This window comes from Heterocephalus glaber, unplaced genomic scaffold, assembly GCF_053883595.1.
Source record: "Heterocephalus glaber isolate CG9 unplaced genomic scaffold, H.glaber_assembly_v1.0 deba00000676, whole genome shotgun sequence".
Classification (NCBI taxonomy): domain Eukaryota; kingdom Metazoa; phylum Chordata; class Mammalia; order Rodentia; family Bathyergidae; genus Heterocephalus; species Heterocephalus glaber.
This window is the reverse complement of record NW_028258156.1, coordinates 17623676-17649233: the sequence shown is the minus strand read 5'-3', so window position 1 is coordinate 17649233 and position 25558 is coordinate 17623676. Positions and strand designations below refer to the sequence as shown.

General features: G+C 39.6%; 1 protein-coding gene across 6 annotated transcripts in view; it reads right to left on the bottom strand.

The window, feature by feature from the left end:
- Nucleotides 1–25558, bottom strand: part of Dock4 (dedicator of cytokinesis 4) — a 445644-nt gene that overhangs the window by 31816 nt on the left and 388270 nt on the right. For 4 of the 6 annotated variants that reach the window (XM_004839630.4, XM_004839627.4, XM_004839629.4 and 1 more), the window contains exons 32-39: nt 24075–24160; nt 19407–19433; nt 19167–19262; nt 18214–18274; nt 14073–14166; nt 6550–6698; nt 3117–3203; nt 1275–1379 (exon numbers count right to left, since the gene is read on the bottom strand). In XM_004839630.4, the coding sequence (XP_004839687.1) occupies nt 1275–1379; nt 3117–3203; nt 6550–6698; nt 14073–14166; nt 18214–18274; nt 19167–19262; nt 19407–19433; nt 24075–24160 (705 nt within the window). The remainder of the gene's footprint in view (nt 1–1274; nt 1380–3116; nt 3204–6549; nt 6699–14072; nt 14167–18213; nt 18275–19166; nt 19263–19406; nt 19434–24074; nt 24161–25558) is intronic. The other 2 variants (XM_087206716.1, XM_004839628.4) reach the window with 1 other exon arrangement.

Below are 25558 nucleotides of genomic sequence, written 5' to 3'. Positions count from 1 at the left end.
ACAGAAGGAAGTTTTAAATGTTGATTTCTTTATTTAAAAAAAACAGGATAGAATCTGATTTTCTAGAAAAAAGTTGGGCAAAGGGATTCCTGGCATGCCGTGCCCTTTAGAAACAACAGAGGGTGACCCTTCCCTTCCACTTTGAAGGCAGTGCCAAATACATCCAGAAAAGCTGCTTTCTAAAGGCTGATGATACAGAGAACGATGTATTCAAAATGACTCTTAACAAAATTTACTCTATTAGCCAATGGAGTTTTCCAGTTTGCTTCTCAGCTACTTCTGATATTTTAAACCTATACTTTAATTCACAGTAATACATGGAATAGATGGCTAGGGTTCCTTACTGTATCCCTGCTGCCCAAACTCAGAGTCTGATTGGGCTACGTCATGGCTTTAACAGGCTGGAGGCACTTTTGCTTTCAAAGGCCCCTTCCTCCACAAAAAGATACTAAAAATTATACTGTATGACTGGCTTGGTATGGATGGAAACCTCAGCATTAGTATTACTTAATACATACCACCAAATACAAATATAAAGTATTATTTGGTGGAGCATGAGAAACGGAAAGAATGGGGTTGAATGCTTTATTATTAGCAGAAAGGTCTGGAAATTTTCTCCTTTCGAAATAGTTAATGCTAGCAATACACTGGATGACTTTGCTGGATGACAAAGTCAATAAAAAGGCCAAACAACACTCTTCACACAGGTCTGAAAGTAAGGTTTCCTTATGATGTGAAGCTGATGACTTTCCACAGTCTTTGCATAGCCGTCTGCAAGGACCCCCCCGACCCCTATTTTTTTGTCTAATCTAATTCTATGGAAATTACAGACTGGATAGAAGAGTGAGTATCATACTAGGGAAACTATAGTTACCCAAAGATGGCTCATAAAATAAACTGAGAAGCAGATAGCGTGAGATTTGGGGAAATTTTTCAAAAGCCAGCACAGCAAGGTTGAATGTGATCTCAGCACTCCAGGAGGCTGAGGCAAAGGATGGTGAGTTCAAGTCTAGCCTGGGGAACTTAGTGACTTAGTGGGGCGCTGTCTCAAAATAAAAGGTAAAATATAGCTGGAGACGGCTCTCAGTGTGAAGACTCTGGGTTCCATACCCAGGATTGGGGGGAAAAAGGTGTTCACTAAGTAAAAAGTTAAAAAAAAGATCTTATCATGATGTTATTACCTATGTCATTATCGATCATAAATATACCATTAATATCTTGATTGGAATGCTTGTATTAGAAGGTTCAAAGTAAATTACATGTATACTACTTACTCTTAAGAAAAATGGAAATTTTTTCCCATAAAATCCAACTCTGAAGAACTCTGGCTCCAGACGCTGTTGGTCCATAATTTTGTCATACAAGGAAGCTTCCATCATCTAGGAAAGCATCGGACATGTTCTAAATAGTCCATCCTATTTTCAGCCCCCAAAATTGACAGAGCAAGATATTTCTTCTATGTAAGAAAGAATGCCATTTTAATTCAGTTTGCAGATAAGGTCTGACTCCCGCTTTTTATGCTTTCAGGCAAGAAACAGTGAACTTATTCCATAAACATCCAGACAGTAAATATTTCAGTCTTCACCGGCCACATGGTGTCTGTCACCACTGCCCAACTCTGCACTCCACAGACTGCATCTGGCTTACCCGTCCAAGGATTGAATGCATTATTACATGTTATCACCAGAACATGTAACTATGAAGGAAAAATTTTAAAATACTTATAGAAAGTAACATTCAGTAGAAGCAAAGCCTGTTGAAGAATTCTCACTGTGGATGTGCTCACCTGTGGAGGTGCGTCTCTCTCACACATGGTCATTCAGGACTTTAGCAGGTGTGGCCTTGCTTGGCTTGGACAGGGATAAACCAAAGCACCAAACCAAGGGAGACCCATACTGCAAAGTGCTATCTGAGCTGAAAGCTCTTAAATGTGCCTTTGACAACGTTCAGTACGGAGCATATAAAGCTTATGGTTTCCCTTTTATGGTATTACCATCCCCGGGGTTTCCAGAGAAAGACTAATATTACACTAGAAGACGCTCCCCACCCCCAGTAAGAGCACCCCAAAGAGCAGTTGCTATGAAGTGTTATGCTTTGGGTTTATAAAAATCTAAGTGACTATGGCACCCAAGGGCTCTCACGGGTAAACACTGTAACCTCACTGCTGTTATAGGGACAGGATGCCAAGAGAAAAAAGGCAATGTATTTATATATAAAACTGCAGTGCCTGCCAGAGTCAGTATGATGAACTGAAGGTAAAACAAGATTCTTCTCTTTGGTTATCTGGCTAGACGAAATATCAATGAACTGCTGACACAAAATACTATGCCAAAGGACAGAGCCAGTTCCTGCTAGGTGAACACATTACTTGTTATGGTGTAAGGGGTTTTGCAAGCTGTTAAAGGTTTATGCTCTCATTTCTTAAATGGCTATCTCAAATTTAAAGGAGACATGTTGATGATCCTATTTTAGAAACTCCGAGGAACTTTGAATTCATCAGGACCTCACGTATTACAATGAGACATCAAATGTTCATGATGCCAAAGAAAAAGGACTTGGAGGACATGGACTTGTTTGAATCTTACAGCAAAGAAGACACAAAACAGTTGGCTCAGGAAAATAGAATATTAAACTTCTTGAGCTTTTGGGGACTAAAGCTTTGGTTTAGGTTTAGCAAAAGCATATTTCTGAAGCCAAAATTTGGCCTTAATTTATGCTACAAAGAATGGGCCAGCTAGTCGGCTTTGCAGATTATGGTACTAAAAATGGTATTTGTTACAGGGATTTGTGTGTAATTGAGAAGCTCTTCAAACACCGTGGAGATTTTCCACAATGAACTTAAAATATTAATCCTGGATTAGTTTGTGTACTTCTCATATAGCGCTTTAGAAATAGATGAAGGGTCCACTCTTTGTGTATTAATCAAAAGCATTACACAGATCAATTTGCTATTTCTCTGTATAAATAGCTGAGTATGCTTCAGAGAAAACTTATCTTTAAAAAGGTTTCTGCAAGGCATATCAAGATGATCACAACATTGATTTCTTAGAACCATACCGGAATGTTAATCAAAAAAGAATGCCATGGTCTGATTAGGATGCACGCAGATACCTTACCCTCATCTTGCTCAGGTTTCTGTAGTCATAATAACTCTCATACTGCTCTGCAATCTTCCGGCACAAGATGATCCCATTTTCCCAACACTGTGGACAAATGAATGATGCAAATGTAATCATCCACAACATTTACTCACTTCCACCCAAAGGTCAGAGCATGAGAACGTGACTGCTTTCAGATCATCAGGTCTTTTTTTTGGGGTAGAACTCAGAATTGAATCCAGGGCTTTATCTATGCCACCCCCCGCCCTGCCCCGCCACCATTTTTTACATTATTTTGAGACAGGGTCTCTCTCAGTAGCTAAGTTTCCAGGCTGTGCTAAACTTGAGATTCTTCCTGCCTCAGCTTGCCAGAATGTTGGATTACAGGTGTGTGCCACCGCCCACCCCAGCTTATTCTTTAGTCTTTATGACATATCCTGAATGTCATTGCAATTTTAAGCATGAAAGCATCATGTGACTCACATGTAAATTATTAAAAATCTTTAGAAAGTTGAAAATGACAATCCACCACAAGAGTCAGTAACATCTTGTGCAGAGACAATATTTGCTGGTGTTGTTTCAGAATCATCACCTTGAAATAACTGGAGTTCCACACTGGCTAAGCAGTGGATCCACACAGGTCCTTAGTGCTGAGGAGGGAGTTATTATTGACCCCAAGGCCCAATTATCCATGGATGGTACCCTTACCTCCCTGCTTGGCTGACTTGCACTTGCAAATTGCAGTGGCCTAAAACCTAGCCATTTACTCCCAGAATGAATGCAAAATTCTTTGATATTGCATAGGTATCAACAAATTTTTTACGCAAGGGGCCAGGCAGTCAGCAGTTTTGGCTTTGAGGGCCATACAGTCTTTTTTATAACTACTCATCTGTTATAGCCTGAAAGCAGCCATAGACACCAATGAGTATGACTGTGTTCCAATGAGACTTTATGGGCACAAATGTAAATTTCATGTAACTTTCACATGCCATGAAATACTACTAATCTTTTCATTTCTTTCAACCAGTTAAAAGCAAAAGCTATCTGTAGCTTCTAGGCTACATGGAAAGAGTCATTGGACCTGTTGGTCAGTTTACAATCCCTGATTTAACACAAATCCCTGGGAACTGGCCAATATGCTGTAGGAAGGCAGAGATGTTATAGCTGCTTATTGTATGGGTGGAAATTTTATAGCAGGAAGGCACAAAGACATTTTCCTTTCCTATTAACATAATGCTATGTCAGCGTAGGTAGCTGAATAATGAAGGAGGATATGAAAGAAGCAATGTCCTTGTATCAAATTTTTAAGCACACCAAATTGTTTTGAAAAAAATGACGGCCGCTGGTTGTATTTTAATCTTCTATTTAACCTTTACAATTTAGAAGAGCTATGTAAATCTAAGATGTACCAACAAAGCATATAAGGGTTCACATAAAATAAACAATGGGTCAGATTCAGAACTGCTTTAAAAAGAGAACTGCAGGCACTGTAGCAGGAGGGGAAGTAACATGGATGAAGCACTAAATTGCTTTATTAGGTAGGTGAGGCTTTTACAAGGCCGCTCTAGATGAACGCACCAGTGAGGGCTAGACCTCACCTATTTAAATGAGACACCAAATGTTCATGATGCCAAAGAATAAGGACTTGAAGAATATAGACTTGTTTGAATCTTACAGCAAAGAAGACACAAAACAGCTGGCTCAGGAAAATAGAATATTAAACTTCTTGAGCTTTTGGGGACTAAAAGAAGGGTTGCCCCAACCACTGTGGAAATCAGTATGGAGATACCTCAAAGAACTAGGACTGGAAGTCCCATTTGACCCCGCTATTCCACTGCTGGAGATCTTCCCCAAAGAATTAAAAGAATCATACCACAGGGATATATGTGCGCCCATGTTCATAGCAGCACAGTTTGTAATAGCTAAAACTTGGAAAGAGCCCAAATGCCCAGCAACTGGAGACTGAATCAAGAAAACGTGGTTTTTTAATAAAATGGAGTACTACTCAGCCATAAAAAATGAGAAATTAGAGACATTTATAGCTAAGTGGATGCACATTGAGGTGATACTTTTAAGTGAAATAAATAGGATACACATGTATAAATACCAAATAGTTTCTCTGGTGTGAGAAACTGAAAGTGTAAATAAGGATTAAATGTATAATAGGTAATGTGAAACAGGAAGAAAAGGGCCAAAGGGGAAGGAAGTGGGAGGGCTAGGGGAAAGGATAGAAGGGAATGGGATTAATATGAGAAAATGGAAAAATAGGAACAAAATCTTTGTCAATAGGGAGGACTGGAGGGGTTGAAGGGAGGGCTGGGCAAGGGTGAAAGATAAGAACCAAGAGAGACTATGTAAAGGTGCAAATTTCCAATGATGAATGTCATTATATTGTATACCTAAAATGTACCAATGATTAGAATGAATAATTGATAATGTAAAATGTATACCTAAAATGGGGGGGTAGGGGAAAGGGAAGGGATGCTGGAAATGGAAATGGAAATAAAGTCTTTGTAAATAGGGAAGGGTGGAGGGGGTGAAGGGAGGGCTAGGGATGGGGAAAAAATAAGAACCAAGATGCATTATGTAAAGGTACAATTCCCAATGAGAAATGTAATTGTGCTGTATACCTACAATGTACCAATAAAAGAATTTAATAAAAAAAAAAAAAAAAAGAAAGGTTGCCCCAAACTTCTTTAACAAATCCTATTTCCTTTATTTTTATCTTTTAAAAAGTGGGATGGGGCGGAATGCATGCCAATATGGGGGACAGAGGAAGAGTGATCATGGCTTTTTAGAGAATAAAACAGCTGAGTGCTATGGTCTGAAGGTTTGTGTTTCCCCTAAATTCCCACGTTGAAATCCTAACTCCCAAGGCGATATTAGGTGATAAGGTCACAAAGGTGGCGCCTCATGAATGGCATTAATACCCTCGTAGGAGAGGGTCCAGAGAGCTAGACGGCTCTTTCCACCAGGTACGGACTCGGTGGTGACAGGGTACGGCCTACGAGGATGCAGGCCCTCACTAGACACCAGATCTGCCGGGGTCCTGCCTTTGGACTTCTCAGCCTCCAGAACTGTAATACATTTCTTTCTGTTTACAAGTTACTCAGACAGTGTATTTGGATACAGCAGCCAGAGTGGACGAAGCCTGGCTGTAAAGCCCTCAAGATCAGTGTTTATCACAGTGTAATGCAAAGTCACACATGGGAAGCTCCCGAGTCCTTCAAAATCAGATTCCGCAGCCCCATGTCACACCTCCTTCATCAGAATGGCTAGGAGCAGGGCCTGGGGAATCTGCATTTTGACAGCTGCTTAGCTATTTCTAATGCATGTTGCAGTGAGCGGGACCTTGCTTGGGGAGTCTGCAGCAGCACACAAGAAATAGAGGGAAAAGGGACACCAAGGCTGTCACCTCGGGCGAGACCACGGGTCAGGCAAGGCCACTTACTTTGCCTCTGTCGAAGTTCTGGATAATGGTGAGGTGCAGGTGCTCCTTGCGCTGCCATTCTGTTTGCATGGGGTAGGTCAGGAACTCCCTGAGCGGCCGATCAGACCACTCGAGCAGCTCATCGTACAGTAGGAGAGTGTAGGCAGCTTCTGCAAGCCAAGGGGGAGACAGGGGTGAAGACCCCAAGCCACTCCCCTTTTAGCCAGAATGGAGAAACCACTGTTTTCTGAGTTTCATCACACAGCAGGAAAATGCCCAGAACGTATGCAACAGCAGGTTAATGAATGGAGACTTCTCCTAGGCAATGGTATTATCAGAGACTAGAGTATAGCACATTCTTGTCAGCTTCAACCACCACTGGCGGTACGTGCATGATTGTCCCATCGAGTGCCTTTTTATTAATTTTATTAGTACATGTATGAGACAGACAGAGATGGGGGGGAGAGAGAGACAGAGAGAGAGAGAAGACAGCCACAGGGGAGCACTGTGGTGGGTTGTATGCTATGCCACCCCTAGTTGTCCCCACAAATATACAAAGGGGCGATTTTCTATATTCACATAAGCAGAAATAATGATGGTCTGTGGACTTTAAGCACAGTTAACAGATAGTAGACTTAACAGGATAATTGCTATTCTGCAGGTCTCTTCCACAAAAACATGACCAAATAGATCAGGAGTAGGGACTGAAATTCACTGTCATTGATGAAGGACTATAATAATTTTTTCCTCAACACTGTAATAGTCAACTCATTTTCTAAATTGAATAAAATCAATAGACCTTTATGTTACTAATCCACTACCCCATCCTTGTCTCAAAGGACACAACCGTAGCTTTTAACTAAACATCAATACAAATCTTTTTCTTCATTTATTTGCTGTAAGTATAACTATAAATAAAGTTCTGACATAACCTGTTTAAAGTTTCACCATGATTTGGCCACCTCCAGGTATAAATGGAGCATAATAAGAAAGGCCATAATCCTTACAGCTTTGCTAATTGTCTCTAAAGTAGAGAAATCCCATGAGATATAGGATCTGGCCTTTGTTTTTCAATTATGTTTAGTGAGTTCAAACAATTTCCTGGTTTCCATTTTTCATTTGTTTGTTTGTTTTGTTCACTTGCACCAGTCTCTTATCACACCCCTTTACTGTGCACACTGTTACCACTATGATCTTCTTCAAGGTAAATGATCAGGTTCTCCCCTGATTAACACCAGCTGATGACTCTCAGGAGCTGCAACAATCAATTTAGGCTTCCCAAGAGAGAAGGTTGCCTGTGACCCGGTCACTAACAATCTCTCCTCTCTGCTGTCCCTCCACATGGTTCAGGTAGGAAGGAGCCAGCCACTGTTGGCTTCAAGCAGCCTCAATGGCTGCTGGGGCTCTGGCTCTCACAGCTGGGGTCCCGGGACCTCATTATCAGCTTCTGAAGAATGAAGTCAGATCCCTCCTGATCCAGAGGCAGCTGGGCACAGAGAAGCTGCCTACAGGGACAAGGACAACTTCTCTTCCATGGGTACTTGCCAATCTCCTCCTTGTGACATGAGATGGATGGAGAGAGTAGCCCACTAAAGCACATCAGTTAACTGTTGGATGCAGACACACTGAAGCACCATCATGCTGGCTGTCATGGAAGACCGCTCTCACTGTATAGAATAATAACCAAATCATGACAGCTGTGCTGTATTTTGCATCTTTGAGATCCCCTGAGTTCCTGATGTTTAATTCCTTATATACCACTTCTGGCTTTGTTCCTTCATCTACACCCTTTGCTCCTGACATCTGAACAAACTGGTTTCCCTCACAGACCACGTCAAGCACATATTTATTATTCCTTCAAGCCTTTCTCCTTAGCTACTGAATGACTCCCACTTTCTCATAATGGCCTAGGTCAGGAGTTATCTCCTTTGTGTCTCAATTTTTTTTTTATGTCTCTCCCAACACTTGAGCACTCAGAAAACACCCTAGAGAGTAAATGATTGTTTCACAGGATTAAGAGGACTGAGGAATGCCCTTTGCACAGCAGCCCAGAGGAAGTGACTTACAGGGCCATAAAGGTCAAATTCGCAGAGACAGAGTGGAATGGTGGTGCCAGGGGCAGGATGAGCGGGGATTCAGTGTTGAGTGGGCACAGTTTCAGCTCAGGAATGTAAAATGTTCTCTAGGTGGATGTCGGTTAATGCTGTACAACATGAATACACTGCATTGTATACTTGAACATGGTTAAGGTGGTAAATAGTGTCAGGCATGTTTTATCACATTTTAAATAAAATAAGGGTCTCTAGCCCCATACTGCTTTCACAGTCCTGCTTGTCCTTGGAATTTTCAGGGATGGTTGGAATGTGAGGTAGGTGTGAATTGCTTCTGAGATAGTCTGGGAAAATAAGGACGCATTGGGGCAGCTTGCCAGAGTCAGCTGACAAATGGCTGAATAGTGACACGGGACAAGTGTGAAGGCAAATTACAACAGCTTCAGAATCTGATTTGGGAAAATGATGACACATATCTGAGAAAAATGGTGAGTGTGGAGGACGCTGCAGAAAATGTCTATTAAATGAAAGCATATGTACTGCACCTCCGAGGGGTGAATAACTCAACATACCAATGAGGTGGATTTTGATCAAAATTAATACATTTTAAATGTTTTAGTGCAACTCCATCACATTTATTCTTCTCTCCCTTTTTTCTTTTTCTTTTTCTTTTTGGAGGTGATGGGGATCAAAGCTAGGCCCTTGCACATGTTAGGCAAGTGCTCTACCATTGAGCTATATCCCCAGCCCCTTCTTTAGAAGATAGTAAGTATGTACTAAAGAGGGAAGAATTTTCAACATATACTCTTTTAAAAAGTGTTTATAATTTCGAACAAAAGGCATCACCACACAATTAAATGTGGACCATTCCATCATTTTGAGAAGTGTATAGTAAGAACACCAATATGCAAAAAGAAGTAACACAGAAGAGTGGAGATGAATTAGGGGTGGAAGGGAGGATCACAAGCCAGAAAAGAGCAGAGTCATTGAAACAAAGTTTTTCCATCAATTTAACTTTCTCCAAGGAGACACAAAAATAAGGACATAAGAGAGAAGAATAAAACGTTATATGGGGAAAGTACTTATTACTTATGACTTTGGGGAACATAAAACTGCAAGTTCAGTAAATAAATTTTAAAAAGCCCATTTCTGAAATGTCAGACAAATTTGGGCTTTCGGAGAACCAAAATATATGTGTTACATGTCTGAAATAGCTTGTCCTTAGTTCCCTCTATCATTCCTTAATGGTCTTTAAAATAAAACAGGTCTACCAGGTTGGTTCCTTAGTGATTCAGGACTTACCAATACTGAAAGAAAATCTGCCTACCAGGTGCTAAAATTTAATTAATGAGTGCATTCATTAGTGATGCATTTATTTAAATCTCATACTGCTAGACACTATTTTAAGAACTGAGATGACTAAGGACAAGAAAGGATCATCTGTCCTCAAAGAACTCGCTCTAACTGGAGATCATCTGTCTGTCTGTCTACATATATGCCTTACATAATATATAACTAATAATAAATATAATGTGCTAAGTACTTTAATGGAAATTTGAAAACAAAACACAATAGAAAAAAAGAAATGGAAAGACCAACTCAGCCCCTATGTGAAGGGTGGTGGGCATGGACTTGGTGAAGGAGAGAGAAGAAAGAGAAATCCAGGAAGGGGAGACTTCAAGGAAAAGAGGATAAATGAGCTGGTCCTACAGGATAAAGAGAAAGCGTGTGGTAACAAGGGGCAAGGTGAGACAGGTGCTGGTTGAATTTTCATAGAACTTGAATAAAGAATCTGAACATCACAACAGAGTTATAGTGAGAGAAGGGATTAAGAACTTTTTCTTAAAAGGGCTGGACAGTAATTAGGCTTGTGGGCCATGTGGTCTTCATCTAAACCACTCGATTCTGCCACTGTAGCACAAAAGCAACCACAGATGATATACAGCTTATTGGGCATTACTGAATTCTTTATATGCTTGTGTTTGCAGTGCTGGGAATTGAACTCAGGACCTTGTACATGCTAGGCAAGTGCTCTACCACCAGAGTGGCTCCACATCCCTAGGCTGATATGGCTGAGTTGGAACAAAACTTTACAAAATCGGGTGGCTGGCCTGTGGGGTTGCAGGTTGCTGACCCGTGGCCTACAGAAACTCCAGAGACAGTTAAGAAGGAGTCTAGGCAAGAGATAATGATGGCCTGAAACAGGGAGAATGGAAACAATGAAGAAGAAACAGCTGTGAGACATTTTTAGCAAACAGAACAAATAGAAACTCATGAACGAAGACTCGAAGGAGATGAAGTCAAGATAATATCAAGGACTTCAGCCTGAGTAAACAGTGATGCCTTTAACTGAGGTAGTCAAACCAAAGCTAGAGGCATGTTTAAATTCTGGGAATCACTGAAGAAGGAATTCCTTTACTCATTTAAAGCCGAAGGAGGGGTCTTGATTCAAGTGGTCCGTGGAAAAAGTGTGGCAAAAACCAAGGTTTATAGCTCCTAAATTCACCTAACAGGCCTAGTTAAGGCGGAGTAAGCACATTCATTGTCTTCCCCAGTGATTACAATTAAATATCCTCCAGTGCAACTACTGGAGGATTCTGAAAAGTAAGAGCAGCTAGTCTGAGGAGGGAAACCAACACTCAAAGAATGATCACAATGTCTTGAGTTCTGTTTTTATTTTTTGCCTCCTGTATCTCCAGGTTAAGACCTCTCATCTCTTGGAACTACAAATGGGAACAGTCAGCAAAGGCTTGAAGATGAGCTTTCCTCGTCAGACAACTGCACAGAAGCCTCGCTGTGGGATGGAGATCATTAGACTCTAGTGGTCCCTCCTTGAGTTAAGTCCTAGGAACAAAGCTGCAAACTGCAGTGGTGGCAGGGGGAGCAATGGATTGGCAGCAGTGCTGTAATTGTCGGGAGTACTTCAAAGCATTTGGAGGATCTAGCCTTGATTTTACAGCCAGGGTACTAGGAAACAGAGTCCCTGGGAGATAGGAAGAGTAGGGAGGATCCCAGAGAAGAGAGAGCTTGAGAGAAGGATATTTTAATTTTATATGTGAACTCTTGAGTAAATCTCCCAGGTGCACATTTGTAGAGTGGATCATGCTGGGCACAACCAAGACCTTGAGGCATGAACAATGGTATACACCATTGTCAGGTTCCAGAACAAATCCAGAAGAGTGGATCAATGGCTTTAAAGTCAAGTTGACACTAGAATCACAAGCTGTAGAAGGTGGTTCACACCTTGAGATTTTTATCCTAACTGGATTGACAGCTAAACTATAAAACATCAACATTCTCTGGAAGATTTTAACAAGATACAGAGTCTCATAATGTTTAAAAGGTCCAGGAAATAACCCAAAATTACTTGACCTTCAAGAAACCAGGAAACTAAACAGCTCTCAGAGGGAAAAGGTAATTAATAGATGCCAACCTCAAAATGACTCACATATGTTAGAATTATAAGCAAAGGACTATGAGTCAGCTATTATAACCACATTCCATGTGGTATATGTAAACACTCTTGAATGACTGAGAAGAGAGAAATTCACTGCAAAGAAACTGAAGCTATAAAAAGAAAATAACCAAGTGGGAATTTTAGGATAGAATAATACAATAACAAAGCAAAAAGTTTACTAGAAAGGCCCAACAGCTGGATGAAGATGACAGAAGATAATCAGTGGACCTGAACATGAATCAATAAAATTATCCAGTCTGAACAACAGAAAGAAGAAAACTTTGGTGAGCAGAGCACCTGGAATCTAGAAACAACAGCAAAAAGCTTAATAATTATATCTTTATAGTCTCAACAGAGAGGAGAAGAATTAGTGTAAAAAATATATTTGAGAAAATAATGCCTGAAAACTTCCTCAGATTGATGAAAGAAATAAATGCAAGGATTTAGGAAGCTCAGCAAACCCAAACTGGTTAAACATAAAGGAAATCAGGTCCACACATATAATCAAACCACTGAAAAACAAAGGTAAATTCTTTTTTTTTTTTTTTTTTTGGTACTGGGGATTGAACTCAGGACCTTGTGCTTGCAAGGCAGGCAGTGGAACCACTGAGCTAAATCCCCGGCCGCCCAAAGATAAATTCTTGAAAGCAACCAGAAAGCAGACACATATTACAGTAGATACTTTAAATGACTACATATTTCTCAACAGAAACCATACAGGCAAGTAGACAATGGAACAACATTTTTAAAGTATTGAAATGAAAATATTCACCCAGACTTCTGTACCCAGCAGACATATCCTGCAGGGATAAAGGCGTGGATCTGGAATGTCCCCAAGGCCCAGGTGTTAAATGGTTGGTTCCCAGCTTGGTGCTATTGGGGGGGGATGGAAACTTTAAGAAGAGGAGCTAAGTGGAAGATTTTAGGTCACTCGGAGTGTGCTCTTGAAGGGAATTATAGGATGTCTTCCTTTTTCTGTCTCATGTCCTGGTCCTGAGGTGAATGACTTTGCTTCGGTTTGCTACTTGCTCCCAGCTATCAAGTGCCATCTCACCACTGCAGGCCCCAAAGCAAGAGGGCCAACCACCCAGGGAGTGAAACCATCAAAACTGAGAGCCAAAATAAACTTTCTGCTTTTTAAGTTATCAAAGGTATTTTGTGACAGTAATGGAAAACTGAGTAACACAAAGTACATTAAAGACATTCTTAGATGAAGGAAAACTAAGAGAATTCTTTATCATTAGATCTCCTTTAAAAGAAATACTAAAACCAGTTCTTCAGGTTGAATGAAAATAACAGAGGAAAACTGAGGACTTCATGAAAGGAAAAAGAGTAACAGAAATGGCCAATAAGTTAAATAGACCATTTTTAAATTCTTTAAAATAGGTCTTAACTGTTGAAATCAAAATCTATGACATTATTAGATATTTAAAATAGGTTTGAGTGTTGAAAATAAATGAAAAAATATGACACCTGATAAAGTTTTTAATGTAGGTAGATGTCATACACATAATATATACAACAAGGTGGGAGGACATTGGGGTCTACATAGTTGTATAACTCTCATCTTTAAGTGGAAACACACCAATTCTAAGTAGATTATAAAAGTTATATATATATTTCCTAAGAGCAACCTTTAAAAAGTGATGCAAAAAGATATAGTAAAAAAAAAATAGAGGACTAAGAACAGTGGTAGCAAACCTATGGCACGTGTGCCACAGCTGGCTCTTTGCTATCATTGAAAGCTCTAAAAGGTTCGCCATCACTGACTTTGAAACATTCATCCAATTTCCAATTAAAAATACAATGCAACTCTAGGGCCGGGGATTTAGCTCCATGGTTCCGCTGCCTAACCCTGAAAGCGCAAGGACCTGCGTTCGATCCCCAGTAAAACAAAACAAAACAAAACAACACTACAACTTTAAAGCAGAAATCCAAGAGTCCTCAGCTGTAATTACAAAAAGGTGAGGAGTTATCATGTCTAATGTATCAATATATAGCCTACTTCCCCCAGTCTGAGCCAAACACAGAATTACCTGTAAAGTTCTGAGCTTTGAGATGCAGATCATAGAGTTTGTGGATGTAGCGTATATACATCTCTTCCTTGTTCAGTTCAGTCTTATAAAAGTTCTGGAAGAATACAGAAAAAGTCTTATAAAAGTTCGGGAAGAAAGAGTTCTGTGATCCCCAGCAGTCAAACCTCCAAATATTTTCCTTTTACTTTGTTGATGCCAAGACAGCTTGTCTTGAGCCAAGAGAACTGATGCATTTTTCCATGCAGGTATCATTTTAAAAATGAAATAAAGGGCTGGGGATTTAGCTCAGTGGTTTCCCTGCCTGCTGCACAAGCGCAAGGACCCAAGTTCGATCCCCGGTACCAAAAAAAAAAGAAAGAAATAAGGAGGGCCAGTGACAGATTTCCAATTAAACACTGCCTGTGCTAAATATTACTTAGTAATTACAGGATAAGCTGGTAACTCTAGGGTTATAATGAATGATTTATATTTTTTTACTTTCTACTTTTTTTAGTCTATCAACTGTACAATCAGCTTATTCAAATAAAAATATTAAAAGTATGAAATCGATTAACCTTTTCATTTAGTTTACTGATTGATACTCAAAGAAGAGTTGTTTTAAACTTTGAATTTCAAATATATTTTCCTCTAAAGAAAAAAGTCTAACACATATAGATAAGGATGAGCAAAAACAATGTAAAAGCACCCACAGTCCTGGAGAATTCTGTAAAAAAGAGTAAGTAACAATTCTCTTTATTGTTAAAGTGGTTATTTTTCATTTTATACTTGTGTTAGAGGTAAACATTTCCAACTTATGTCTAAAAACATAAAGGGACAATAGCTTTTTATTTCCAATTATTATGGGGCATGCTTATTAAAATACTTTATTTTTTTAAAATCTGGGTCTTAACAAAATTTCTCTAAAACATTTTAACAACTGTTACCAACCATTCAATTTTCACTTATCTGGACATATATGCTAACATTTTTTAGGCACCCACATCTACTCCTTCCCCACACTAGAAAGTACATCAGTCCTCACTGAACTTAGTAAACACAGGAGCAAACATATATGAAGTTGACTCTAGCAAAAGCAGGCTTCAGGGAATCTCTAAGTGAGACTCTTGGAGTGAGCAGATCTTTGTACGTTAGGAATTCCCTGCTCACAACACTTAACTGTTATCATTACTTATTGTTGTGGTTTTGACTGATGTTGCCTGGTGTACAAATGAAGGAAATGAGTAGCAGAGGATGACAAGGTTTTCAACGTGAAAAGGCCAGCAGTACTAAATGTTTCTGAAACTGATTAGCCAAACAGAACTTTGGTAAGGGTCCAAACTAGCCAAAATGGCTGCTGAGATTGTGATTTGGGCTTGAAACCAGTTAACCTCTATCAAATGTACTTTCTGCCCATTCTTCAGTCTGGGGGCTCTTCCAACCCGAAGACACTGACATTAAGTTGAATGCATCATAAAAAAAGTATATAGATAGATAGATCGATAGATAGACCTAGTTCATACCATTATCCTCAGCGTCTCCTTTTGTTTCTTACAGATGTTGGCATTCTTTAAAAACCTAAGTAAATAATGCTATTCAAATTTCTCTCATTATAACTGAAATCATTTTAATTAGCAAGAATTGTTGTACCCTAAACACAGTCTAACAACCCCACAGCAGGTTTTTACGTTATTAAAGGGCGATTTGCTCTAATAGCTTTCTGGTAAGAAGCTGCTTTCTTCAGAAGAAAAATAAGCGATCGCTCTGTAAGTGAGTTTTTCTTCTTAAAAAACATCTTTCCAGTCAGCAGATGAGAATCTTTGACATATGTCTAGCAAAACTTGTGACACAGAACAAAATAATAATTACATTTCCTAGTATTACTCATGTCAAATATTATGCATTTTTGCCAATTAACACTAGAGTTTAATTCATCTCATAGGGAAAGCCAAAGCTCTCCTGAAGAGGGTCTGGAACTGATCCTTCCAAAGAATTAAGAAAAATCTCTCACAGGAAGTGAGTAGTCGAAGAGAACCATATTGCTGCTAGTAAACATCAAGAACTTTCCATATGGAGTAGAAGCTTAAAAGATTAGCTTCAAAGTGATATATTTGGTCCTTTAATAAGTATTCTTGTGCTGGTTTGAAACTGGAACGTCTTTTGAAATGTTAACATTTTCTATAAAGACTTTTTTTTTTCTTTTGCTATGTTATCCGGGCTAGCCTTGAACTCATAATCCCCTGCTTCAGCCTCCCAAGTGCTAGAATTACAGGCGGGTACTATCAAGCTTGACTGTGAAGACTATTCTTCACTGAAAAGCAGCAGTATGAACTTTTGTCTTAAGGGATCACTGATGGGGCCACTGATTTTATTATGACTCTGGCTTATTCCTGCTGGGAGACCACAGCAAACACATTTAGGGCAAAGTATTAATGCTTTCACCCATGGAAATGATCTCTCCTTTTATACAAGTTGAGGAAATGAATCCAGGGACTGCGTTAATTTGTTCACCTCCAAATGGAAGGCACGTGGGAAAGAAAATGAAGGCAACAGAAGAGGATTCGTCTGGGAAAAAGCCAAGGCTTTTGCCTTGAGGTTATTTACGAGACTTTGTGCCTGGAGCTGGACTACAGCCAGGGTGAAAGAGTCCATCTAAAGCACACAGAGCGTGTGGCTACTGGCCCCAAACAGGGACATACAAGCAGAGACATGGAAAAAGCTGAGGCTGAGGTTCTCGGCCATGCTGAGAGACTGACAAAGCAGGCAAAAAGTGGGGCGCTGCGGGAAACTTGACATAGGGGATGATGATGTTCAAGGCCAACCATGACTCTGGGGAGAGGTAAGGGGCAGGCACGCTGAGTCTGGGCTCATGGCCTGGATACCGCCGTTGAGTCTAAGGAAAGGATTATGGAAGGAAGTGCATAGTACACAAGCAAGATGTAGCCTGACAGAGGATGCTCAGGTCTCACTATCTTTAGGGACTACTATTGGAGGTGGAGATGCAACAATTAAATTACAAATGAGGAGGAAGAGGTGGGTGTGGTAAAGAAGCATACGAGTCATATTCAGAGATGTAAAGTTGTGTAGCAGAAGATTAGGAAAATGAATCACAAGAAAATGAAAGTTGTGAGCTTTGCAGAGGGACTGTAAGAGGAATAAACAAAATCAAAAGACAAAACCAATGAACTATGACAAGACTGAATCAAAGTGGGGGCAAAACAAAATTTCAAGGTGCAAGCAGGGAGAACAACGCAGCCTGATCAGACTGAGAATAAGAACTGTGCGGGACTTAGAATAGATGGTGTGGTTTTAAGTATTCTGTAAAGTGTAAGAAAAAGAAACTATGATATTCACAAATTTAGAGTGGAAGCACTCACTCATCTTGCATTTCAAACTTGAGCAGAGGAAATTATCAAAGCATTAATTTACCCTATATTAAAATGTGAAAAATATGTATCATCATTCCTTTCATCTGTGGTGAGAATACTATTTAATAACAGGGTGGACGACACTTGGTATAAATTTTGATTTGCTCAGGATAATTCTGTTTTAGACTGCTATCCTTACATAATATTTAATTTTACTCTCAAAAATGCCCTACCTGGATGATAAATTATATGGTCAACCTGGTCATAATGCAAATCTTAACAATAGTGCTATTATGAATTCAATTTGCAAAGAAGCCAGTGAGTGAAAATTAGTGTGTTGAGCAGAAAACTGCCATTAGTGCACAAAAGAGGAGATCAGCAATGTTTACCAAAATGTAGCATGAATGTAACTGGGACGAAGGAGAAGGACAGAAACTGTTGACACAGAAATAGAAGGACGTCAATCTGGGCAATTTGTGTTTTCATCTCAGGAGAGCAACAGAAGACGGTCAGAGGTGAGCAGGGTGACGGGAGGCGTCCAAGTCCCTCTGCCACCCACCCAAGCCTACAGACAGTCTGGGGACACAGCCCACGTGTGGTAAGGTGCCCAGCGGAGGACCCTCTGGGCTTTCATTCAACCTGAAGCTCACTATGTTTCTTTTAAAAACGTTTCTGAACTCTTCTAAGAAACATTTGGGGAGAAAAGGCATATTCTCTATTAAAAAATCAAAGCCCAGTGTTTCTGTGAAAAAAGAAATGTTTCAATAAAAGGGGGAAAAGGGGAAGAGGGTACTGACCAGAAGGCTAACTGTGCAGCCAATCTTTTTGCCATCTACCTCTCCCATTTTCATGCAGTCCCTAAAAAAAAAAAAGCAATGGTCAGAATTCAAAACTTCCTAGAGGAAAAGCACAGTTTGTTCTTTTGGACGGACATACACACACACACACCCACACACACATGCAAGTCAGACACCAAAGGCAATTTAAAAGTGTTAATTCAGAGAAAGGCTCCAGGGACTGAGGGTCTCTGGTGAAGAGGGGGAACCAGAGATTCCTGAGGATGTCCTTGTGCTGAGCAGTTCACTTCAAGTCAAGCCGTGATCCGTCTCTGGGGCCAGGGGCTCAGGAAGCCACAGGAGCAAGGGCGAATGTCTACACAGCTCCCAAGCTGGGGGAGAAGCAGCAGCTGGCAAGGCTGTCCATGGGTGAGCATGGGGGTTTCGCTCTTCAACTAAAAACCCAACCACCATGTATGTAAGTGGAACGAACTCCTTTCAAAGTCAAGATAACATAAACATCAAAAACTTAAGTCTAGGAAAGGTAATAGTGTGAGCTTCATGCCCTGGCCCTGCCCCTTTTTAAAGAGAATAGCACAGTGAGCACAGTGGTGCAATCCTATGATGCTGTTACGCTGCCCTCACCCTGTCTACCATCTTCACTCTAAAGTCCATGAATCCCAGGGACTTTCTAGGGAGGGGAGGTGACTCTACAAACCCGAAAAGATTACTTTACTTTTCTTAAGGATTGCCAGGAACACTAGGAACTCTCCCAGCTCAGCAAGACTTTGAAAGAGCTGTCCAAAAAACATCATGGAACGAAACAAAAAAGTCCAAATCAAAAGCTGACCTAGCTGGTTAGAAGTCCAGGGTCATATTATCAATTCTCTGAGTGGTTAACTCAAGTGAAATGTTGATGACATTCTAGTAGTAACTGGATCACAGCATATCTGGAAAATGTGAACCTGCCTTACCTGTAATCTAGCAGCCTCTCCATCAGACGAGTTACAGTGGCAATTAATGAAACGCCACTTTCCCTCCATGTTTCCCGCTCAATTTTCTTTAGTAGACTGGAAAAGAAAGAACCCAGGGCATTTTCAACATTTATTTTTATCAGTAACCATGACAACCATTTTACTTTCATCAGTACCTTAAATGCCTTAGCAACCACTGCAACATCTCACAAGTAGCACAATTTGCAAATAATGTCTTACCTAGGATAGGGACCAAATAGTGGAATTCTAATCCAGGAAGCATTGACAAAGCAAATTGATTTTCAGATTATCCAAGTCATAAAATATGAACACATGCATACAATCAGATTTTCAAAATATAAAAGTAACCCGCAGCTCAAAGACATTTTTTCCTAGCTTCTCTCTTACACTGAGGCTTGTGCCTTACAACATGATATAATACTGCAAAAAGCAAAAACAGGAGTACCTCCAAGTTTACTTGTAAGTAAGATCTTGCTTTATTCACATAAAAATGTTTTCCTACCTCTCAGTAGAATGCATCTTCATCCAAGGAATTTTACTGCAATGCAACTGCTACAGGAAAATTCTTGTACAGGCGGTATGACGTTTTGCGTTTTTTCCTTTCACTTAACATTTGCCCACTCAATACATATTGTACTATCTGTGCACTCACTCAACAGTTTCATTCATTTTGTCATTAATCACATAGGATTTGCTAAGTGGTTGTTACAGCAGATTGATGACAAGTACCCGAATCACATCTCTCCTCCTACATTTCCCCTACTCTGGTGCACCTCAGAGCACAGACACTATGTAAACACAAAATAATAACAATCATAATAATGAGGATCTGTTTTACTTTCACTTCCCCTCTTGGCAAATTAACGTTGTACTTGGCAAGGGCTTCATGATTGAACTTTCCCCAAAGATAAAAGAACACAAGCATGGTAATATGAGGATATTTCCTACTCCTCCGAATTTAATGAACATCATTTCTGTCTAAAACCTTGTTTTCCTTTCAGAAATAAGACTGAGAGAAAACATTTCTTACAAATACAAACTAAGCATATGATATATGCACTTAGTGGAAAAAGTAAACATTAAAGAAAAAAGCTATTTTGTCAAAGCTTTCGTTTGTGGCTGTGTTCTCTCCTAATTTTCCTTTCCACCCTACCTCTTTCCTTTCTATTGCCATCCCAGTGCCCAGTCTCCTGTCTTGTCTCCTCATCTGTTGCCTCCATGCTCCCAATCATTTGCTCTTCTGGTTTATTCGAATCTGTTTCCTAGATTAAGGGTGGGCGGATGGGTATAGAGATTGCATATGCAAGGGCCAGAGCATGCCTCCACTAATGTTCCAAGGGAAGACCCCCTCATTTATTTAAATGTTTTCTTTTAAAAACCTCTGAACACCACGTTAAGCTTAAATGGCAAAATGGTACTGAACAAATCCTCAAGTGAAAATCTGCCTGCCTGCCAAAGCAATGCAGGATGATGTAGAAATCTCTGCAAGTGACAGCCCACATCTATTACTTTAGAGGCTAAAAAAACAAGGAACTCAAGGTAAGTAATAATTCTAAAAATACATGGAGACTTCCTTTTATGAGTTTCATTAATTTGCACAGCCGCCTGCTGCAGTAAGGAATCATAGCTACAAAATTCTCTTATAAGAAGAAGCAAAGCTTTGCACAGGCTGTTTTCCTAACTGACTCCAGGACCAAATGTTAGGGCCAAGCCTAGAACCTATTCATCTGTGTTCTCAGCTGGGCTTGTTCCTTCTCTTGGGAACCTTGCCATTCCCCACTTTACCTAATCACACTGAGAAGGACAGGTTATCAGCAAAAAGAGAAAAATATTTCTAGATAACTTGGGTAAGGCCAAACATCTTCATCTTGGCTACAACCATGCCTTTGTGCCTGTATTCAGCATTTCAGGGACCCCATGTGACAACATTAAGAGATGTTTTCTCATTGCTAATTGATAAGGCTGCTCTGGCACATGCAATGGGACCCCACATACCGGGAAGGGAATGAACCATGGTACTGCAGGATGACATTACCCTCCCCACCTTACTGGGAACTGAACTAGGCCTTTGCATTGAGCTACATCCCAGCCTTTAATTTAATTTAATTTTATTATTTTTGAGACAGGGTTTTGCTAAACTGCCCAGGCTGAGCTTAAGTTTTCAATCCTCCTGCCTCAACCTCCCAGAGTGCTGGGATTATAGGCCTGCATCACATAACTGGCTGCTCTCTAGGTGCTTACTCCATAAAAGAATTGGAGATGGAGAGTGAGGTAGGGTTTAATTCTCCATAACAGGATTATCCTGAGAACATCACTCTGAAGTAGGCACCAGTGCCTGTGCATACTCTTCTTAAGCAGTCCAAAGAAAAGAGTTAGATACCTGAGGCATGCTGTTAGGTAGCTAATCCTTATCCCCAACTAGTCATAAAATATATGACCATTAGATAAAGATCTCTGAAATAATTTGGAGTCACTGAATTAGAGCAAAGAACTGAAACAGATGTCACCTCTTCTGGAAGCCCTTGAAAATCCCCTAAGATTGTAGGCAGCCCTACTATGTGCTCCTGCAGCACAACCATTGGTGCATCCCAGCCCTGCACAAGTGCCTGGCATAGAGGACTCAGCAAGTAAAAGTGAATGTGTGAATCAGGTGGCACCAGGACAAGCAGAATCTACTTCTAACACTCTATTTTGAATATTTCACATTGTGGCCTGTGATCCACAATTTCAGTGCTTTCAAAAAATATAAATTCTACTGATTTAGAAAAGATACAGTATGAGTAAATGAAGATAATGATAAGAGGGAAAGATGAGTTCTCAGGAAGGAAGGTACTATACATTAAAATCTTACTGTAAGGGGGCTATTTTGGCAAGAACTACACTTTGGAAAGTGGTGAACTACTGCCAGCCTTTTTAGCTTCTGAACAAATTTTAAAGAAGTTTTAGACATGAATTACAGACAACAATGCGAATCAGTACCATAAGGCATGTATTCCTAATTCATAATGTGTGCAGTGACTCACTGTGATTACCCTAATTCATTGTGATTTCTATAGCCAAAAATGCATGTTATTGTTTCTTGAAATATAGTTATTCACTCTCTTCTCTTAGCCCAGATAGTAATAATTATCACTTTAGAGTTGACTTATTCTCAATATGCTGATCATAAAAGCATGAAATAAAAATATTTATAGTAGTGTTTCTAGTAATGTGCTAAAAGTCAACAAAAGAATAAAATTTTCCATTGAATGAATCAAGTCCCTTAAAATAGTCCTAATTATAGAGGCTTAATATTTTAATTATTGGTTTGATTCTAATGTCAAGGTACATCTTCTATTTCAAAGTCACATTTATACACAAGCAATCCAAATTGCATGCTATCAGGCCTTTATTAAAGTAGACAAGAGCCATTACAGAACTATGCATGTATTTATTAATCTTGTGAATTTATTATAAATAATTAAACACAAATCTCAAGAGATTCATTTCATTGAGTGCTTTTTCATTTTAATTCTTTGTTCAAACCAAGGACTAGTAACAGAAATGAGAGCAGTTTTCAAAAGCAATTTATTATATCGGATGAGGTTTTAATCAGAATTCTTGCTAAACTCCAGCTGTCATGAAAGACAGATGCTTTGTACACAAGAATGAACAAGGGCTTGGTGAATAATCATTAAAAGTTCTGGTTTAATTATAGTATCGGAAGAAATTGGTGTTGTTCAGGGCTCAGTACAAAGAATGCATTTTATCACCCACCGCCACCACATGAAATCTCTATACCCATTCTTGATTTTGTCTTTCAATGTAATTTTCCTGAAAGCCTCAAGAACGACTCTGCAGCAGGCAAGGTGAAATCTACCCAACCTATCAGTCATAATATTTTTTAAGCCTATATATTAATATACCCACCATTGCAAATTAATGATGCTAAAGTGAGTTACAGAATTATGTGTTTGATCGTCTACACTAAAGCATTAATCTTTAGTTCTAGGTGATGACTGAGCATAAAAATAAAAGCATATTTTTGTAACAGAAAAGCATATTGCTGAATTCTGGAAGAATTGCAAACAATTTCCAGGATCAATGTGCCAATTCTTCCTTCAAAAAGAAATACTTTGTAAGTATACCAGGTTTGAGAATGACTAAGATCTATAGGAAGTCACAGAGAAAACAAGTGCCAAAGGGAAATTCCAAAGCACTGAACTGTTCCCACATGTCCTGTCTGGCCATTTATACACTGGGCATGAACGCTTGGTACAAGTGTACACCTGTGACCACATTATACTGGTAGGAACCACTTCAAAGTCCCCTTGTACCACTCCAATATTTCTTTCTCCTCCAAAACAAAGAATTCACTAAAAAATTACTCGCCTCTCTGATAGTATAATAACAAATATTTAGGAAGCAATTAATAACCCTGAGCAAACAATCAGTATTGATGGATTAAGTCAGGTGCTGAAGAACAGATGCAAATGAGGTTAACTTTCCAACAGCTAATCGGCCAAGGGGATCTTGCTTTGGAAAGCACTGAAGACATTACAATCACACCCCTATTCTCCTCTCCCACTCATAACCCTACTTAAAATCTTTATCTTGCAGTAATTTTTTTTTACATTATTAACCATGAAAAGAGTGAGATTTGTTATGTAACACTCTCGACCTGTCCTAATCAGAGATTAAAATAAGGAGACACGTCTAATCATCAACATAATAAAGTCCATTCACCAGAGTTAGGCAATTATCCTTTATTTCACACTCCACAAAGACAAAGCACTCCTGTGAGACTCAAGCTGTCCTTGCAGCAATCAGCTACAGTGGTGCAGAGCAGCTCAGGACTAACACCAAATTCCCTCAAGAGCAGCAACTTGAGATAGACATGTTACTCACATACTGTTGAAGAGCTCACGGTACGTTTCATCACCTTTGCCTTCTGACATCAGGCTGTCCAGTTTGTCAATTAACTTGGCTTCCACCTGAAACATACCCCAATATTATTCTCCTTTTCCTCCCTTCCATGAGTAGGATTTCTCGTCAAATTAAAAGATATGTCTGCATGTCAGGGAAAAAGCTGTAGTATATTTTGTGAAAGTGACATCCGCCATGGTTAATAGCAGCCATTGCTTTGGAATTCTAGGGGGCTAATTTAGAAGGCGTTAACATGACTTCAACTCCTGGCTGGGTAGCTTTTCCGGCTGCCAAAGACATTTATCTATCTGTGATTTAAACACAAATGCTTACAATCCTATTTAAACATTTGAATTTCTTTTTAAGGACTATAAAAACTGGCAAGTCCTATTTCTTTTTTCCTTACATCACTACATATAAGAGCGTCAGCAAATTAGGATGCCCACATACATTAATTTAAATCTCTGATGTGTTTTATATCTGTTTTCCTTCCTAAAACAGTTCGAGGTTCCACTAAATCTTTGCTGAAGTTGAGAACTTGTCCTATCCATGTACAAATGGTAGGCAGATAGAAATGTTCTAAGTCAGCAATAAGCAATAGAAGAGAGAAAGGACATATTTCCTGAAAACTGTAGTCAAAACATTTATGTTTTCAAGGATGTAAATTCCTTGGAACTTGAATATCAGAAAAGGAAAAATATCCCTTCATCTATCTGAGGCAGGAGAAGGAAGAGAAACTCCCCTATGGCCTGAAAGTTCAAACAATTAGGGATTGGAGGGAGATGTGACTTTGACAAAGGACTGAGCTCAGTTCTTCTTTTAAACTAAATTGCAACCAAGAGATAAAGACAAAGAAGGAAAGGGGGACCCTTCACCAAGCACAATTTTAAAAAGCCTTTTAATCACTTATTAGCTCTCTTGAAAATAAATGTATACACTGATTATGAGTGAGATGCCCATGCTTAAGGGTCTATGCATGCAAACAAATCACTTGTATGGTTGGTTGACGGGGATTCCTAAAGTGTGAGGAAGGCTTCATTTGGAGAAGCTCAAAGGATGGCCGTTAACCTGTGGGCAGACAGGCTGGTGCAGTGAATCTGTGAACAGACAGTAGACCTACTATCTCTAAGTGCAGGGGCTTCAATGGCAAAAGCAGCTGATTCCTTATGAGACCTGGTTTTGTAACAAGACTGTCTCCTCAAAACTGGAGCAGCACTATTAGAAACTAAGTCAATGAGAAATGGTAGGTTCATCCCTGGGGAATTTCCTTTGTGAGCATTTCAACACTACTTTATCCTTTAAATTAATTTTCCGTGCTTCAAGCTAAGAGCAATAAAACATACTGTGAATAAAATGCTCAAAGCTAAGTCATTTACCAAACACAATGTGCAGACCACTGAGAGTTCAATGATTTTAAGAATCATTAACCCTCGGATTCCTCTGTGCCGTGTCCAACCGGGAGCAAA